Source organism: Phalangium opilio, unplaced genomic scaffold (genome assembly GCF_054372755.1).
Source record: "Phalangium opilio isolate 3A_F unplaced genomic scaffold, DU_Popi_V2 ptg000246l_1, whole genome shotgun sequence".
In the NCBI taxonomy this organism is placed as follows: domain Eukaryota; kingdom Metazoa; phylum Arthropoda; class Arachnida; order Opiliones; family Phalangiidae; genus Phalangium; species Phalangium opilio.
This window is the reverse complement of record NW_028324225.1, coordinates 5,637,178-5,657,738: the sequence shown is the minus strand read 5'-3', so window position 1 is coordinate 5,657,738 and position 20,561 is coordinate 5,637,178. Positions and strand designations below refer to the sequence as shown.

General features: G+C 38.7%; 2 protein-coding genes and 2 non-coding genes across 4 annotated transcripts; all 4 read right to left on the bottom strand.

The window, feature by feature from the left end:
* Positions 1-10,530: 10,530 nt before the first annotated feature.
* On the bottom strand, positions 10,531-10,603 carry TRNAV-CAC (transfer RNA valine (anticodon CAC)). Its single transcript has one exon. It is a non-coding gene; the product is annotated as a tRNA-Val (tRNA).
* Positions 10,604-11,204: 601 nt separating this feature from the next.
* On the bottom strand, positions 11,205-11,277 carry TRNAV-CAC (transfer RNA valine (anticodon CAC)). Its single transcript has one exon. It is a non-coding gene; the product is annotated as a tRNA-Val (tRNA).
* A 5,114-nt stretch (positions 11,278-16,391) lies between these two features.
* On the bottom strand, positions 16,392-17,144 carry LOC149612269 (zinc finger MYM-type protein 1-like). Its single transcript, XM_089858554.1, has one exon. The coding sequence runs from the start codon at positions 17,142-17,144 to the stop codon at positions 16,392-16,394; it is 753 nt and encodes a 250-aa protein (XP_089714680.1).
* A 119-nt stretch (positions 17,145-17,263) lies between these two features.
* On the bottom strand, positions 17,264-18,931 carry LOC149612268 (zinc finger MYM-type protein 1-like). Its single transcript, XM_089858553.1, has one exon. The coding sequence runs from the start codon at positions 18,929-18,931 to the stop codon at positions 17,264-17,266; it is 1,668 nt and encodes a 555-aa protein (XP_089714679.1).
* Positions 18,932-20,561: the final 1,630 nt, after the last annotated feature.

Sequence of the window (20,561 nt, the reverse complement as noted above, 5' to 3'; positions counted from 1 at the left end):
TTGATTTCCATCATATTTTCAACTCCTTCTCCACCAATTTCCAACGGCTCTTCCTCGTTTATATTTTCGCCCCCTTCTCCACCAATTTCCAACGGCCCTTCCTCGTTAATATTATGCCCTGGGGTGCTGGATACTTGAAATTCATCATTCTCAGATTCCTCTTCCGCATCAGAGTTTTCTCTGTCATCCTCGACCCCCATCGTTTTTCCGATAATTTTCTTAGTTTCCAGATAGCCTTGGCCTGTTTTTTTTTCAATTTCGTCAGCAAATTCATTATTTCTTTAAATTCAGAGTGTTTCATTTTTTTCCTTTAATGTGTTTCCCAGTGAACGATTTTTCTTCTCTTCTTTTTTTAACTTTTTCAATAAGACTATTTGTGCTTTATTCTCCTCAATTTCCTTGTCAAGTTTTCGAATTTCGGTGAAAAATTTTTCCTTTGTTTCAAGGAGTGTTTTATTGCTTGCTTCGTACATTTCAATGGTTTGAAGTATGGTTGAGTAATTTGTCGGGTCGGTTGCATTTTTTAAAAAATATCAGGGCCGCTTTTTGAAGCCGTTGCTGTATGGAAACGAAATTATTTTAATAAATGATTATAAAAAGAAAATTTATATTAAACGTACACATTCCGGGAATGCTCAAAGAGACATCTATTATATCCGAGCATCCGCAATGGGAAAAAATGCCAAATATTTTCGTGGCAACACAGAGTTTTCTTCCAAATGTCATCTATTTCACACTCCTTTCGAAAGCATTCGACAACCGTTTGAGGAACATATTTTTCTAAATCGACCATATCTCGCTCGATCTGTATTAGAAATATCACCCAATATTAATAATTAGAGTTCGCAATTATATTCGACAACTAATCTTCACTATTTCAAACTTACAGATCAATCTTACAACAAAACACTTTAATATGAACGAGAATCTGTTTTCTTCGTTTATAAAAAAGGTGGAATATTTTTTAGCAAAATCGCTAACATTTATTTAAAAACATTTCTAAAATGAAGCAGAAAAATTAAAAATTTTATAAATAAAGCAAAAAAACTTGAAACTATACTACTGATCGCTTAATATTAGAGGCATGATGTTGTTCCACCCTACTTTCTTTTTAGAGTTTCTGGGTTCAAAAAGTCCATGTAGTTTTTCGTCCCTTTTAAGTCGATTGCCAAGCTCAACCACGAGGGCCTTAGCCAGGTTTTCGTTTGACAAATACTTCGAACTCTGGAGTGGCCTCCCCTTTTCGGCCTCTAGCCTCTCAATCACAACGCTCAAAGTCAGAATTTATGCAATTTTCCTACGCATAATATTAAAGGCCTATTACTAATATTATAACGTTACTGTTTCTGACGAAAACCCCAACGAAGCTTACAAATTTAATTACATTGTAATAACGTTACGTTTTGCTTACGAAATTTCCTAACAGGACGACACACCCAAACTACGTTACGTTTTACTTACGAAAATCTCGACGTAGTTTGAGTGAGGCCTTCCGTATTACAAATTACAAATTTTATTACATTGTAATAACGTTACGCTTTACTTACGAAAATCCCTAACAGCACGACACACACAAACTACGTTACGTTTTTACTTACGAAAATCTCGACGTAGTTTGAGTGAGGCCTTCCGTATTCTAGAGCCGGCCATATTCTAGGAGAGCGGTGGCTCTCTTAGATAAGACTTCATACTGCCTCTAATGTATAAGGATGGTTTTTTGATTGTCTTAACCTTTTTCGAATTATGTTTACGGTTTTGAAAAATTGCCACTTAACTAAATTCCTGGCCCTTAATGTGTGGTTAAAATTTCAAGAAGATATTTCTAATAATTAATTTTATAAAAAATAAAGTTGTTAAGGCTGGTTTACATTTCCATAAAATTAATCACAGATTATGACGAAAAACTGGAAAATCTCCATAGAAATAACATGGGAAATTTTCCAAACTTACCCATTTTGTCCTAACCCTTACAAAGATAACTATACGTTTGATAGATTTGAAAACGCTCTTAAATGAAAGCCCCATTATCATAATTGGTGCCTATTTTTTCATTAAGAAAAATTTAGATTAAGTATTGTTTCTCATAACTTTAATTACATGCCCTAACTTACGTCGTTTTGGGTGGACTCGTGATTTACGCCGCTTCCGTTATAGGACTTGAGGAAGAAAAACATGGCGTTCGATCACCCGGTTAAAAACAAAATGTTTTTAATTGGAATTAAAACGGAGGCTAATTAGGTCTGATTTTTATTATTTTCGTAACAAAAACGTCATTGAAATTTACTACAATTATTATAATCTTAAAATCACCAGAATATTTTATTATTAAGCAATTTGTTTTGCTAAGCCTCGGTCAAAATAGCGTTATGTTGTCGTTGATGTTAAAGGCAACATCAACTTCGGTTATTTGGGATAAAAGCCAGACATTACGAATACTGTCGGTAGGTGCAAATAAATTATAAATTATAAATTATAGACAAATTAATTATAAATCTTACTGGTCGATCAATCAATTACTACATTGTTATCTGTGACAGCTGGGACACATTAAAAGATATAGAGGTAAATTTTACACCTTAATGACGAAACCTCCGCTGAGTCGCTGACTGAACGTTGGCGATAACTTTTCAAGGAAAATTATGACAAACAGAACTGTATAGATTCTACAATTTAATAACATTTTAAATTTGAATTATTTAAATTCAAATTCTACATTAAAGGTAAAGCCCTTTCTGTTCAATGGATCTCAAAACATTTTCTAAATTTCAATAAGCCAATGTCGCTCTTGTAATTTGAGGCCGAGTTTTTTTAAAGTCGTTTATAACACGATGTTCAATTAAATGATATTAATTTTGGATTATATTAAATATGCAAAACACTGTTAAGTGGTTCTGCTACTAAGCCTACTGTAAGAACCCAAAATTTCTGAAATTATTGGGAAAAAAATATTTCTTAGATGCAAATGTACTTTACCTGCCCTTACCAAAAATTGTCCCAAACTTACGCTTATGGGCGTGGTTATGGTTATTAAGAGGATCCTATTCTCAAGCTCCTTATTTTATAACGCTTTATTGTTAAATTAATATCAATTCTGGTTAAATACGTAACAAACTATTAAGTATCTGAAATTACCATAGCTAATTATCAAAGACATTTAATTGATCTCATTTCAACACAACTGGAACCATATAGATTCAATCATTTAATAATATTGTCATTACGAATTATTTAAATTCTAAGGGCTGTATTAAATTTTAAGGGGGAAACCATTGCGGTTTATTTGACTTCTAACATGGTTTCCAAATTTTCGATATACAAACCTAGCGTTGTTTGTTTGAGGTTCCGTTTTTTTAAAGACGTTTATAACACTATTTTGTTTAATTAAATGGTATTAATTTTGGTTTATGTCAAATATGTACCACAGCTAAGTCGCATACAAGTAATAAACATTAAGTCCGCAATTGTCCTTTGTGCCAAATGCACAAGGCCCGCAATAGAAAACTTCCAGGTCTCATGCAGCTTACGGCCATTACTGAGCCATTTGATTTGCTGGGAGTGGACATAATGGGTCCTCTACCAAGAAGCCGTCACCATCATAAATACCTCCTGGTTTTCACGGATTATGGCTCTAAATTTGTGGAACTGTATCCGATGAAGAACATCACGACCAGAACGCGTGCGAAGAAACTAGTCTCAATGATTGTTCGCTACGGATGTCGGAAAGCCATCCTAAGCGACAACGGGACACAATTAGTTTAGCAATTGTGGAAAGACGTTCTTAAGTGTTCAAAGTGAAACCGCGAGACATCACTCCGTATCATCCTCAGAGTAACAGCGTGTGACGCACAAACAGAGTTCTGGGTAAAATTATTTCGATGTTCGTTGGTCTAGATCACTGAAGATGGGATGAGAACTTGCCATTCATCCTGTTCGCCATCAACTCGACTACACATACCACCACAGGAAGAACTCCTTTCTACCTGAACATGGGTAGGGAACCGAAATTTCCCTGGGACTTATTCCCCGTCGGAAAATATACCAGAGCCTTTTTCAGAAGTCTCTGATCTGCCCGAGGAATCTGAACCAGACGGATTCTTCTCAGATCCTCCAGCGGTTTTCCGAGGGAATCGGATGCCGCGAGACCTTTCTCCTCCTTCCTCTCCAGAGAGGAGCTCGAGGGAGAAGTCTCTCCCTCTACCCGCTCCTCTATCTCACCCTGACGATTCCAGTTCTTCCTCTGAATCCGAAGAAGACGAAATTGAATTGTACAACCCCATTCCTGTAAATCCTATGCGATTTGTCAATCCTTTTCGAAAAGGATAGAAACGTGAGATAGTGATGAGAAAAAACCCAAAACCTGGAGGTCCTGAACTGGACATTTATTATCACCCTCCAGCGAACTTTCCTCATAAGACTCTTCGGTCTCGCCCAGACGAAGAACAGTATTTGCGGGTGCATGCGATCACAGATATCACGTAAAGGAATCTCGCGAGAACCGTGGCAAACTGTCGGAACGCAATTTAATAACCTTTTGACGCCTTCCAGGGACCGATTTGCACTTTCGTGCTTGTCGTCGAGACCAATGATGCCCCCCTACCACTCGAGCCAAGTTCTTGCGACCGTCTTGCTGTCGGCGACATTCATCATGGTCTCCCACGGGGCATTGCGGCTGCTACGGCACCGTAAAGGGATCCGACTGCTGGAATGGCAGATCCAAGTTTTTCGTCAACGTTGGCCGTTCGCGCCAGCTGACCTCCTCATCGCCCAGTCTCCTGAGCTAAGGGTTTCCCGCGTGGGTGACTACACCTTCGCTGCCATTTCATCACTCGTGATTCAGGAGGAGCGGCCAATACTTATCCTGGATCTAGCTGGCTTACGCCTGCTCAGGGCCATGATCTGCCCCTGCCTTCGGTGTGAGGGTTTACTGTTTGCGGCGTGCGTCGCACGCGCTTTGGACGCCCCTCCCAGGCGATTCCTATCCGAGATCGGCAATACATTCGTGGCCGAAGTCCAAACGGACTCCCAAGAACGGTCGACTAAAGCCGTACAGGCTGACGTGGAGCACCATTTAGAGGCGGTAGCTCGCGCTAAGAAGCAGCCCGGCTTCCTGGTGTAAATGGTATGAATTCTCCATGTGTGAAATTTATCTATAGTTCCTTAAGCATATTGGCGCCCTATAAATATGAGCATAGTATACATAGTTTACACGCAAGGAGGATTCATACCATTTTCATAAGGAGACCAGGCAACTTAGAGTGTAAAATAACCGACGATTTTACACTCTAGGTGGCTTGGTCTCCTTGTGTTAATGGTACAAATCCTCCATGTTTGTAAGCTATGTATTGCTCCAGAATAGGCAAAAGTTTGGCTAAGGCTGAGTTAAGTCTCATAGTTTCCTAGGCAAAAGTTTGGCTAAGGCTATGAGTTAAGTCTCATAGTTTCCAAGTTAAATTGGTGGGTTACAGATTAGTCAAGGTGTTATCATGCCAATGAAGGGACCTGTTGCTTGAAACGCGCGAAAATTCAAATTAAAAGTAGCCTTATAATGTATTTGTTACTTGCTTTTCTGCCCGTATTGTATATCAGGGTTCGTACGATATTTTTACTTTCAAAATCCCTGACTTTTCCAGGTTATCCCTGACCAAATTTTGGCAATATCCTTGACCATTTAAAGGTGTTTACCAAAGCTCACTTCATCACACCTGTCTCATATTTAGCATTGGTCGAAGCAGGGTTTAATATACCAAACGAAATCCCTGACATATACCTGCCTTTTTAGGATTTTTTTTAAAATCCCTGACTTTTCCTTGATTTTTTCAACTATTTTCCATACCCCTGACTTATCCAGGTTCCGTACGAACCCTGATAGTTAAATTAATTTCCTGTGTTCCAACAACATTCTTATTAGAGTATAATTTTGTCATCTTGCTTCATACAGCACCATCACAATTTTTTTTTTCGTTTTTTAAGTAAATTTCCTTTTTCTTTTTATGTAAGTAACATCAAGAAGGAATTTACTATAAGAAGGCCTAAAAAGGCGTCGGGTGCGCGCGTGATAGTCGACAATCCCCCCTCATGGGTGGGGGAGGCTGGAAACCAAGGCGGGACTTAATATTTTATCTTACTCAATGTTTTCCACCATCTATCTCTTTTACCTTTTCGTTAAGCCTTGGTTTGGTTTCTAGAGCTCACGAAATCATAAGTATACTACACTTGATTCGATTTAGAAACAATTATGGAACGAACGATTTTCACGTAGAGACACGTATTCAAAATCCATTAAGTTAGGTTCAAAATCTTTAACTAACTTGTTAATGGCAATTAAAAACCATTCGCGAACCGTTTCAGCAGAATCAGCACCGCTGGCAGTGGCAGCCTCCATTTTCTGTTTACTTTGCTCGAGTTTTTTTTTCTCTATTCGGAATACGTCATTTGCGTCTGTATGACCTGTCCCCACGGGATCCAATAGGAAAGCTCAGAGCAATGACGGACATGGAAGGGTTGGGGCTTATTTTTCCGCTATCACCGTCGTAAGAGTAGAAGCGTAAAATCTAGTGACTACTAGGCATTCTTATAGTGTATAAATTCTTGGTAACATAAATAATTTTTTTGTAAAAATCATTTTCTTTTTTTAAAAAATCATAATTTCATTACTTAAAAATAATAAATATTTCATTACTTAAAAATAATAAATATTTCATTACTTAAAAATAATAAATATTTCATTACTTAAAAATAATAAATATTTCATTACTTAAAAATAATAAATATTTCATTTTGTAAAAATCATTTATTTCATTCCCTGAAAATAATAAATAATACACTTTGCGAAAATCATTAAGATCCATAAATCACTTTTTATTTATCATTTAAATCTTGTCTATCTGCATTCCAATTTTTAATTCATACAAAGGGGGGGCTAGCAATCACTAAGCAATTTTATTTAATAATTCCAAATTTATTAATCTTAATCATTGTAATAGTTAATACTAGATGTTTTTAAATGTAATATAATTCTAATGATTAATTAGAACGCAAACCCACACTATCTTACACATTCAACACCTAAATTTGAGTAGAAATGTCATATTTGTGATATTGTTAAGTTTGCTTGTAACCGTCCTCCGCCAGAACCTCCCTCCCGAGGAAAAGTCCGCGTCGTCTGCTTTATATTTTTGTTTATACGTTTTCCACAAGTGGCGCCTTAAGCGCCACTGGCTATAATTTTGTTAAAAAATATTCTGGCGGGCGGGGATAAAAACCCCCGTCGCCGCTGTCAGAGTAGTCAGTCTCAGCAACCACGTTCAAGTTGCAACGTGTTTTTGTTTTGGTCAATAAAAAGTATTAATTCGATTACCCCGGCGTTTTTTCTCAAAATGGATTATTTGGTAAATATATTTTAGTCATGGACATTAAGTCCTTTAAACGGGTAACCTGGGAACTTCTATATTGCTAGTTTTTATTTAATATCTTTATGCGCCGTGAAATTAGGCCCCTTTCCTAGTTTAAAATTTTACTGTTACATAAAGTGGCGAGCTTGCCAGGACTCGTTAAGACTACCCTTACCATTTATACTTAAACGCGTACTTGTGAACTTTACTTGTGCCTTTGCTTGAAAAACTGTCGCGTCATGAATCCCGCCGACCCACAAGCTTTGTTCGCGGCGCTCATCGCGCAGTTGCCGGGATCCTATACTCCGCCGAGGAGGAACACTCCTCCTCCAAGCCTTGGTACTAGTCCTATGCATGGTCAAGGACAAGCGGCAGGATGAATCCCACCTCCGTCGCCGCTACCGCACGGTGCAGCGCCCAATGTTTTGGTTCAAACTATTCAAACACTTGCAGCTACGTTAGCGAACATAGGCACTAGACCAGCTGCCAAAAATAGGCCAAAACCACCCCCTCACTTAATATTTAGTGGTGTCGAAGGTGAAAGCGCGCCGGAATTCCTTCGGACTTTGACGGAATTCGCTGACTATCACATCATGACAGGAGATGACATTATCGCGCTTCTACCCCAAATATTAAGGGGTCGTGCATTAATTTGGTTTAGAGAGTTGAATAGGCCAAATCAAGCATTAACGTGGCGTACCGTGAAAGGCGCGTTTAGAGACTATTTCTTTTCGGTACGAGCGGAGGAATCCCTCCGCCTAGAAATAGTGCAATTTAAACAATCCGACAGTGTGTCTTTTGACGCGTTCATCGCGAGTATCACCGCGATGAATCAGAACCTACGCGTCCCGTATACTGACTCTGAACTGGTCGGTATTTGCAAGCGAAATATCCTCCCCGACATACGCATCCATGTCTTTCACGACAGCATAAGGACAATGCGCAGCTTCATAGAAAAGGGCCGCGTAACAGAAGAAATTTTACGAGCGACCCCTTCTAGCTCATTGTATCCTAAAGACAGTTCAAAGTCTACCCCGCGTAAATTCAGTGGGAGAAGAAATTCTCCCACCGCCGCGCTTTTAACAAAACCGCCGGGGGGAGGTGCGACATCAAAGGTTGCGACACCAACCGCAAGAAATACCAATAGACCTACACCGGCTCAGACAGAGCAAAACGACTTAAGTCCCATAGGGTAGGATTTTACTTTACTTAACTAACTCAACCAACACTTGATTCTGACTAACTAGGCCACGGGGAGTTCGAAAAAAATAGTGAAAAAATTCTAAACCCGCAGCAAGTTGGTCAAAATTTTTTTGAAAATTTGAAAATTGCATGTACTTACCGCCATTAAGACCGCTACGCGCCTAAACGCATTCTGCCCTCGATCTTGAAAAACTACCCGGGGGGGGGGTAAATATAATAACAAGGACTCGCGACGGAAATCAGGGAGCACACACTGCGGAAATATAGCTATGAAATTTTAAACACCCACTGAAACACAAAGAATTCTCATACCAGCGAGCTCCAATTTTAAAAATAAACAACGATATTTTGCTAAATTGCGTAGATTATTTCGGAAGTAAATAAAGATAAACAATAATATTTTGGGAAAGGTGTAACATTATTTGGGAAGTAAATGAAGATAAACCACAATATTTTGGAAAAGGCGTAACATTATTTGGGAAATAAATGAAGATAAACCACAATATTTTGGAAAAGGCGTAACATTATTTGGGAAATAAATGAAGATAAACCACAAAATTTTGGAAAAGGCGTAACATTATTTGGGAAATAAATGAAGATAAACCACAAAATTTTGGAAAAGGCGTAACATTATTTGGGAAATAAATGAAGATAAACAACAATATTTTGGAAAAGGCGTAACATTATTTGGGAAATAAATGAAGATAAACCACAATATTTTGGAAAAGGCGTAACATTATTTGGGAAATAAATGAAGATAAACCACAATATTTTGGAAAAGGCGTAACATTATTTGGGATGATAAACAACATATTTTGGAAAGGCGGTCACTTATTTGGAAATTTAGGTGGCCACACGTCGTTTCTCATGGGGAGTTTTGTTTAGGCAGGTCCCCTTGCCTACTGCCGTATATATTTACTGAAATTCCAGCAAATCTCTTAAAAAAGCTAGTACTCAAGAATGAAAGATACCAATCCAAAACTAAATTATATAAAAACGTCTTGGTTTGGACCAAGGCCGAAAAAACAAACGATATGTGTGAGGTTTATCAATTGACTGAAGTTTCAGATATTGAAATTTTTTTCTAGTTATTTTTATCCACTCAATCCTTAATCAATATTTAATTCAATCAACTGATTTTACTGTTAATCGATCTAGCCCTTCTAAATTAATTGAAAAAATTACATATCTACGCTTCTTCAAGAACAATTACATTTTCCGAAAACATTTTATCATGAAACTAATTGTTCTTGAAAAAGCGTAGATATGTAATTTTTTTAATTAATTTAGAGGGACTAGATCGATTAACAGTAAAATCAGTTGATTGAATTAAATATTGATTAAGGATTGAGTGGATAAAAATAACTAGAAAACAATTTCAATATCTGGAACTTCAGTCAATTGATAAACCTCACACATATCGTTTGTTTTTTCGGCCTTGGTCCAAACCAAGACGTTTTTATATAATATCTGTCACTTCAGTCTTAATGTAATTAAATTTTGAATAATTATGTTTGCTTTACCGTCATACATTTGCACTCTAAAATATAATGGTGCATTCAAACACCATATATGCTGTTTTTTCCAGTGCCAAAAAAGACATCATTTAGGGTGTACTTTAACCCCATTTCTATGATCAATTCACGCCATTTACTAATATTATTTGAAAGTATTAAGGAAATATTAGGTATTTAAGCACCATTTACAGTGGCTTTTAACATCTTTTTTTTGACAATCTGTTGAACTTCTAATATTACTTAGTTTAATGGTTTTAAAAGTAGGGAAAAAGTATGCTACCTATGTCACATTATTAAACCAAGTGAAGTGAAATAATTGTTAAATATTTTTTATAACCACTACACCACAGACACGTGGTAAGTCTAAGTTTTGAAAGAGATCTAACTAATTATTATGTCCAATCACGATGGTTAAAACATGTATCTACCAGGGCTCGAACCTGGGACTTTCCGCGTGTGAAACGGACGTGATAACCACCACACTACAGATACGTAATAACACTGAGTTTTTCAGTTTAAGACACCGTGCATCTGTTTTTAACGAGATATTTTTCTGTTCTCGCCGTTACGGCAAGCCTCGTCCGCCGGCAGCTCGAGATGCGCCGCTCGGCCTCAGCCACTGATATCTAGCAAAGGCTTAGTGTAGAGCTATTTTTTGTTGAAATTTAAAGAAAATCTTATCTTATTTAGTTGAAGACTAAGTAAATGTCTCAAATCATTTCGAAACTTGAGCTTTAAAACGTTGAATATTTTATAACGACTACGAAACGGTACCGCAAATTCGCCTTCCGGGCCTCCCGGTTATGTCGACGGCGTGGTTGAGTCGAGGTCCCATGCAAGAAAATAGTAATAGCCGTCGCCTATTGGTCTGGCATTAAAGAGGTTATCTATGGTTAGGGGGCTCATGATTGGTTAAAAGCTTTTTTTTTCGTCTGCTTAGTTTTTACTTCGGGAATATCATGAAATCCATGGTCAAAGCTATGGAAAAGTGGGACTTACGTACTTTATGTGTGAAGCATAATCCGCTTTTGGTAATACTGAGTTTTCCAAGAGATCTAGCTAATTCAAGCGCCCAATCACGATGGTCAAAACATGTATCTACCAGGGCTTGAACCTGGGACCTTCCGCGTGTGAAGCGGACGTGATAACCACTGCACAATAGATACGTGGTAGCACTGAGTTTTCCAAGAGATCTAGCTAATTCTTATGTCCAATCACGATGGTCAATACATGTATCTACCAGGGCTCGAACCTGGGACCTTCCGCGTGTGAAGCGGACGTGATAAACAGCACACTACAAATACGTAATAACACTGAGTTTTCCAAGAGATCTAGAGATTATGTCCAATCACGATGGTCAAAGCCGTACTTCTGTAATTAATTAAAATTGACATACTTAGACTTGATTGTTTTGATCAAACTGGCTGATAGCACACCCTGAATACTTAATTGTTAATTTAAGATAATTCCGAAAAGTATCTTCGCTGTAGTTTTTAAGTTATCGGTGGGGAAAAATCACGAAAAACCCATGTTAATCTCCATAGGAAATTAGCAAAAGCGGGTGAATATTACTTTAACGTTACAAAACGGTATCAAGTCATATCTACAAGGGCCTACCGGCCCTGTAGAATAATTTAACTTAATTAAGGCGACTCAATTCGAGAGCCAAAATATCTAATGGCCCCATCTAAATATTCAATAAGCCCTGAATGAATATTGTAGGAATAAAATCTACAAAGATTTTCCCGTTTTTTCATGTAAATGAAAAGATTTGCAACATTACGTTCGTCCTGCCTTGAGCAATCTTTCCAACGAATGATTCGCCAAAAATTGTACTCTGATATACCATTCAATATGCAGAATGCTACAAATTGCATTCTTTTTAAATACGTACATTCGTCAAAAAAGGCACACACAATATGTTCAGGAACTCTGCTGAAATCTGTTACATCCTTTCCATTTAGCAACCTTCTCATAGCTGCAACGCGATTGCTTTTGAAAGCCATAAATTACGATTTTATTTCAATAATTAACTCTTCCCACAAAAAATGAATGTTCCCACCAAAGTATTTTCCTAAAATAAGTTTTATTTAACCTTCGCCTTAGCTCGCTCAGACGCGTCTGACAAGAAAAAAAAGGCCTCAGTTCGCGCGAGCCGTTGCTATGGTAACGAAGAAAAATCGCCCCGTTACCATGACAACCGTAACGGGGCGATCCTTCTTCGCGCAAACTGAGGCCTTTTTTTCTTGTCAGACGCGTCTGAGCGAGTTAAGGCGAAGGTTTAATCTCATTTTAGCGCAAATATTTTGCTGGGAGGAAAAACTTATTTTAGGAGAAACGTTCTAGGTGTGAGGAGTAACGTTTTTAGGAGAAACATATTTTTGGTGGGAGGAATAACTTTTTTAGGAGAAACATTTTTGTTGGGAACTGGGAAGCAATATTCAAAGATGGAAAATCCAACTTTCGAAAACCCTAATTTTGAAAGTGTGGAACAGTTTTTCCACAGTATTTCATTAAAAAATTGGGGTGGTTTTTTTCCATCCATGAACGAAGAGTTGAAGGCTAAATCTGAAACGGATGCTAAAACTTTGGTTGTTTCTCTGGACTTGGTTCCAAGCCTTAATTCTTTCAATGAAAGAAAGATAGCTTGTTCCTGCGGGAATAAGTCCAACGATGGCAATATCAATGGATTTCTTGTGGGGGTGTTCAACGCCCAAATGCTGTTTGGATACATAATCCGATGTTCTGCTGGGCAATCTCGAGCAAACAAGCGAAAGGCTTTAAGTGCTGCGAAGAAAAAGGTTCCCGAGTATTTAGCTTCCGAGTGTGTCAAGGCTTTCGTCCCCTCCAAAAACACCTGGTTTTATAATCAAAACTTGTCGGTTACCGACAATCTTTTTCTCGTTTTCCTTTGGGTGTGTAAAATGAGCGTCACCGACGCTATAACCCATAGTGAATGTTCCTCGCGAACAGTCGTTGATTACTATTCCATGTGCCGCGAAGTGACTGAAATTATCATATCGAACAGGGCCGACAAAGTCCAGATTGGAGGACCAGGACTGTTTGTGGAGGTGGACGAAACATACCTTCACACCCGCAAATACCATCGAGGGGCGGAGTTGGCCAGGGAAACAATATGCATTTTTGGGATTTATTGCAGAGACACAAAAGATGGTCTCTTTTTGAGAGTTAGAAATAAGTCCCGTGCCGTTTTGTGGAGCCAGATGGCTAGATATATAGCCCCCGGATGTCTAATTGTGTCTGACGGAGCGCCAATGTATATGAACTGTACATTGATGGGGTTTCAAGAACACTTAACGGTGCTCCATAAGTATGAGTTCGTGAACTCTGAAGATTCACGAGCTCATACCAATAACGTAGAAAACCGGAATAGGCACGTAAAGGATGCTATTAAATCTTACAGAACCGACAGGGCGTTAAATGGTTATATGGCCTCTTACTGGTACAGGTGTCTTTTTTTCAAAGACCAGGATGGTGATTGGCTTCCTCCTGGAACCAACTTTAGTCGCTTCTTGGAGGACGTCAAAGCTTGCTATCCTGGTCCAGGGAAAAAAGGCCTTGAGCTTATTGAAGTTGGTGTGTCGGAGGAAGAACTGGACACTCTAAATCCTGAAACACAGCCGGCATTCCTTATTCGTGGGCAAAACGAAGACAATACCGTTGATTTCAACGGTGAATGAGTTGGTGTTTTTTTAGTTTTTGGGCAGTAGGCAAGGGGACCTGCCAGCAAAACTCCCCTTTGGATTTTTTGGGCAGTAGGCAAGGGGACCTGCCAGCAAAACTCCCCCTCTGGATTTTTTGGGCAGTAGGCAAGGGGACCTGCCAGCAAAACTCCCCCTCTGGATTTTTTGGGCAGTAGGCAAGGGGACCTGCCAGCAAAACTCCCCCTCTGGATTTTTTGGGCAGTAGGCAAGGGGACCTGCCAGCAAAACTCCCCCCTCTGGATTTTTTGGGCAGTAGGCAAGGGGACCTGCCAGCAAAACTTCCCCCCTCTGGATTTTTTGGGTAGTAGGCAAGGGACCTGCCTAAACAAAACTCCACATGAGAAACGACGTGTGGCCACCTCCAAGTGGTGTTTCACGGGTAACGCTAAGAGCCACATTTTAAGCAAATTTTATATAATTTTCCAAATAAGCGACCACCTTTCCAAAATATATTGTTTATCATCCCAGATAATGTTACGCCTTTTCCAAAATATTGTGGTTTATCTTCATTTATTTCCCAAATAATGTTACGCCTTTTCCAAAATATTGTGGTTTATCTAATTCATTTACTTCCCAAATAATGTTACGCCTTTTCCAAAATATTGTTGTTTATCTTCATTTATTTCCCAAATAATGTTACGCCTTTTCCAAAATATTGTGGTTTATCTTCATTTATCTCCCAAATAATGTTACGCCTTTTCAAAAATATTGTGGTTTATCTTCATTTATTTCCCAAATAATGTAACGCCTTTTCCAAAATATTGTGGTTTATCTTCATTTATCTCCCAAATGTCACGCCTTTTCCAAAATATTGTGGTTTATCTTCATTTATTTCCCAAATAATGTTACGCCTTTTCCAAAATATTGTGGTTTATCTTTATTTATTTCCCAAATAATGTTACGCCTTTTCCAAAATATTGTGGTTTATCTTCATTTATTTCCCAAATAATGTTACGCCTTTTCCAAAATATTGTGGTTTATCTTCATTTATTTTCCAAATAATGTTACGCCTTTTCCAAAATATTGTGGTTTAACTAATTCATTTACTTCCCAAATAATGTTACGCCTTTTCCAAAATATTGTTGTTTATCTTCATTTATTTCCCAAATAATGTTACGCCTTTTCCAAAATATTGTGGTTTATCTTCATTTATCTCCCAAATAATGTCACGCCTTTTCCAAAATATTGTGGTTTATCTTCATTTATTTCCCAAATAATGTTACGCCTTTTCCAAAATATTGTGGTTTATCTAATTCATTTACTTCCCAAATAATTTTACGCCTTTTCCAAAATATTGTTGTTTATCTTCATTTATTTCCCAAATAATGTTACGCCATTTCCAAAATATTGTGGTTTATCTTCATTTACTTCCCAAATAATGTTTCGCCTTTTCCAAAATATTATTGTTTATCTTCATTTACTTCCCAAGTAATGTTTCGCCTTTTCCAAAATATTATTGTTTATCTTCATTTACTTCCGAAATAATCTACGCAATTTAGCAAAATATCGTTGTTTATTTTAAAATTGGAGCTTGCTTCAAATATTTTTCTATTCTGGTATGAGAATTCTATGTGTTTCAGTGGGTGTTTAAAATTTCATAGCTATATTTCCGCAGTGTGTGCTCCCTGATTTCCGTCGCGAGTCCGGGTAGTTTTTCAAGATCGAGGGCAGAATGCGTTTAGGCGCGTAGCGGTCTTAATGGCGGTAAGTACATGCAATTTTCAAATTTTGGAAAAAAATTTTGACCAACTTGCGGCGGGTTTGGAATTTTTTCACTATTTTTTTCGAACTCCCCGTGGCCTAATTAGTCAGAATCAAGTGTTGGTTGAGTTAGTTAAGTAAAGTAAAATCCTACCTCGCATAGAATGCTATAAGTGCGGATGCTTAGGGCATTATGCTACCGCCTGTCCGAGCAAACAAGAAGTCGCGCCGCAGCACGCTTCGGGAAACGCGAAAGCGGGAAGACGAAAGTAAAGCCCCCTATGGAAATTGGCTCTATGGATGTGCGTCGCTGTGAGGTTGATCCTCCCGTGGCCATAGATGCCGTATATTCGCATGGGACTTTCGCGACCAGACTAGATTCAGGCGCTGATGCGTGTTTTATCAGCTTATATCAGTGGCGCAATTTAGTCAGAACTTTAAAACCAGACTTAGTACTTCCGGAAGAAGAAGAGACTCAGTGTATAGTGTTAGGCGATGGACGTTATACCTTCACGAAGGGACGCGCGCGAATAGACTTCCGCTTAGGACAGTTGAAACTAACGCAAGAGTTTCACGTCGTTCCGTCCTTGCCAAACGATTTTATTTTGGGAAAAAACTTCCTCTATAAACATCGTGCCATTTTGGACTTCGGCACAAAGACTTGTCAGATTGACGGAACACCGTTTCCATTCGTGCTTAATCTCCCGGGGTTAACGACTCCAACCAGGGCCGCACCGAGAGCAAATTGCGCCCGGGGCGAGAGAATATTTGGCGCCCCTTACGCATAGCAAAAACTGCCAAAATCAGAAAACCTTACAATTAAACTTTTTAGCACTCATTTATGAAAACTTTATTTATAAAAAAACTTTTCTAGCCTTAACAGCTGCAAAATCGTTGATAATATCATCATAATCCAAGCTGTTGGAAATTTTATGTTCTATACTTAAAATAGCCATGTTTGAGAGCCTTTCTTGGCCTATTACGGATCTTAAGTAATTTTTTATAATTTTCAATTTACTGAATGAACGTTCACCTGACGCTACTGTCACAGGAATAGTTAAAAAAATTCTTATGGCAATTTCCACGTTCGGGTATGCACTTACAATTCCTTTTTTGTGTAGTTCATTGAGCAAGTCCAAATGGGTAGTGCTAATTAGGTTTTCAATTAATAAAGGTGCTTGAAATTTTAAACTTTCTATCTCAGAGGCAATTTCTAAGGGGTCTATGTCTTCTTTATATTTTAATGCACAATTATTGGCACATTTTTTTAGATCGCTTAAATCCATTTCCAAAAGCGACTGTCCACTTAAGAACTCGAACTCTTTCGAAATAAGGTGCAGCTTGATGAAACGCCATTCAAGCTCTGAAAGAATTTTGTCCATTACACAGTTTGATTCTCGTCTGAATTTTTGTTCTTCACTTATTAAATGCCCTTCATCAGCAGCTTTTTCTGAATTCATCCTTTTAACCTTCCGTTTTCTCATTTCTTTAAATTCAGGTACCAAATTCATTTCCTTGCAAGCTTCCTTAGCAAGTACTAATAGTTTTTCAATCTCCGAATCATTTTCTCTAACGTGAAGAATAGAATCTCTAAGCCCTCTGACCATTCTTGAAGCAATATTTATCGAAATATTTGGGCTCTGAAGTGAAATATTAACTCTGTCTATTAAACATAATAATTTAACCCACAAACCCAAACTACAGATGAAGTCATAGTTAATAAGTTTTATAAAGCTTTGAGCTGTTGAAACAGTTTCGGAATTTTTTTTGAATCAACCATCTGTTTCAATACAGACAAGACACCAGGAAGTTGTTGATGAAGTGATTCTACGGCTTGCATTTTAGCTGACCATCTTGTGTCGCTACTTGCTTTCAAACTGATTTTTAGCACCGATGTCAACAATCCCCACCTATCAGTTGAACTGGAGAAGAATACAAACAGTCTTTGTACAGTTCCAAAAAGTGTTATCATTTTAGGCGTAACGCTAGCTGCGTGGACACCGACAAGATTGAGAGAGTGAGCGGCACAAGGGACAAAGGTTGCTAATTCGTTTTTAGTCAAAATCCGTGCTTGTACACCTTTGTATATACCGGCCATATTTGATCCATTATCGTAGCATTGTCCTCTACAATCTCTTAGTTCCAAACCATCCGCTGATATTTTTTCTTCAATCTCGTTGGCTAATCCTAATCCTGTTTTATTTTTCGACTCAATAAAACCTATGAAACTTTCTTGAATAGAACATCCTTCGTCATCTATGGTTACATATCGTATAATTTGTGTCATTTGTTCTTTATGTGATGCGTCGGGTGTACAGTCAAACATTAGTGAGTAGTACTTGGCATGTTTTATTCGAGAAATAATTTGAGATCTCACCTTCGAACCAAGTAAAGCTATAATTTCATTCTGAATACCTGGTGAAAAGTAGGTAACATTCGTTTGACCTTCTTTTACTTTTTTCACGTGTTCTGCAATTTTACTGTCATACTTGCTTATTAAGCTAATAAGATTAAGAAATACTCCGCAGTTCGGAGTTTCAATTTTCGACGATGAACCTCTTAAAGCTATATTATTAGTCGAGCAAAAAAGAATGACGTCAACTACAACTTTCAATACATGTCTCCATTTTTGTGCTTCTAAATCAATCGCGTTTTCCAGTTCGTTGTTAATTGCACTTTTTGTATTAAGTCTCATCTCGAACTCTTTCCAGGTCATATACGCTTTACGATGTTCAGTAGAGTTTTCATGCTCGCGAACTCGGGGATTTAATTTTTTCCAGTCACAAAATCCCTTCAATGGGTTGGCAATGTTTTGTGGAGATTGTTGCGTTTGGCTACGAAATAGAACGCAAGGAAAACAAAATACAGCACCTTTCGTCTTGCTATACATAAGCCACTGTCTCTCTATTGCTTCGCCGTTAGGAAGAATTTTCATGAACCATTCTTTGCTAAAATGCCTTCCGTTATTGGAAGCTGATAGTAAATAATTGGCGTCTAGATCTTGCTTAGGACCATGTTCTACCAATCTTGTTATAAAATTTTCTTGATAGGGGAGTTTCCACGTACCTGGATCGCTAAAATCAATTCCATTTTGAATGTTAGATGCAGTATCACTGTCTTGCTTGAAATCATTCAATATTGAACTTGAACAAACATTTTCTGTAGCAATGTCTCTGTCGGTACTCGTTTGCTTTGGTAAAGAGTCTGCAACTACATCTTCCAAATTAACTTGCTCATTCGTTGGGGTCGAACTTGTTGAAGATTCTTTATCTTCTAGTGGGAGCAGTGGTTCAGATTGAAGCCATTTGGCCCATGTCTTGGCAAGATTTTTATCTTCGGCCTGTTTTTGCTTCGCTTTTGCTTTATAATAAGCCCCAGATTTCTTTGGTGCCATAATTTATTGTCGATTTAACTTTTAAAATTAAGTGAAGAGTTGAATTAATAGTCCAAACTCGAATATAAACTATTGAAACGACATTAGTAGTATCCTTATCGAATGTCACGTAGCGTATGAATGCAAGTTAAAAGGTTAACGCTTCTATTCCCTCTCTATTTACTTTGTAAACATGTAAAACGCCCGTAATTTCCCTGGCTCTCCAGGAGGTAAGGCCAAAGAGGAGAGAAAGAGGGAGATAGAAACGCGCTTTATAAAATCTGGAAAATAGGGGGGTAGTAAAAATAATTTTCGGTACGTTTCGTCGTTTAGTTTTAGTTCTTTGCGCGTGGGGCATTGACCTCCTCGCCTTATCTCTGTCATCCCCTACGTCAACTGTGCGCGAGAAAGCAGCGCATAGGCACCGCGGTGTCCCTAGACTTAACCCCGTTTTCACCACGCATGGATCACGGCTGCCTATACTGATTCTCTCTCCCTCTCTGGTAAGGCGTGTTTTCGTTCAGGAGAGAAAATAAACTTTCCATGGAAAGTTTCTAAAACCCAAGAAAGCTTTGTGTTGGGTCTCGACGAGAAAAATGAAAGGCTTTTCAGCAACGGGATAAGTTTTTATTCATCGCGTCTAAGCCAAATGAACACATTTCGGCGCCCCCATATCTATGGCGCCCGGGGCGGCCGCCCCGTTCGCCCCTGCCTAGATACGGCCCTGACTCCAACACCTCAGATTATCGAGGATGTTGAACAAGCTCTCGCGTCGCCTACACTGAGTCCTAAACCGAAGGAAGACTTAAAAACTTTATTGTTACGATTTCCAAAACTATTTTCGGAAAAGGCGGGACGTACGAACTTAGTGTATCACGAGATACACACTACTACCGATGTTCCCGTTAGTCAACGCGCGTATCGTGTTAGCGACGAGAAAAAACGGATAATTGAGGACCATCTTCACGAAATGATCCGCGACGGTATCGTGAAGCCATCCGTTAGTCCTTACGCGTCGCCGGTGGTACTTGTCCACCAGAAATGCGGAAAGATACGTTTCTGCGTAGACTATCGCGCTTTAAATAAAGTGACCGTGAAAGATCCGTATCCGCTTCCGAGGATAGAGGAACTGTTAGGGAAAATGGGTGCCCCAAAGTTTATAACAGCACTGGACTTAAAGAGCGGCTATTGGCAGATAGATCTCCATCCGCAAGCGAAAGCAAAGACTGCATTTATCACGCAAGCGGGGAAGTACGAGTTCGAAGTACTTCCATTCGGTCTATGCAATGCGCCGTCGTCGTTTCAACGACTCATCGACGAAGTCTTCAGGGATGGACATCACTTTTCCATCTGTGTCTATCTGGACGACATCGTCATTCCATCCAGTACTTGGGCAGACCATTTGCAAGCCTTGGAATATGTCTTTCACCGACTGTCTGAAGCAGGACTTACGCTTCAGACGAAGAAATGTCGCTTTGCGCAAAGCGAAGCGACCGTGTTAGGGCATATAGTTAATGAACGAGGGATTCACATTGATCCCTCCAAGACTAGGGCTATAGTAGACTTTCCAATCCCGAAAAACGTGAAAGCAATCCAAAGATTTCTGGGCATGGCGGGATGGCACTCTCGATCCATCCCGCAGTATTCCAAG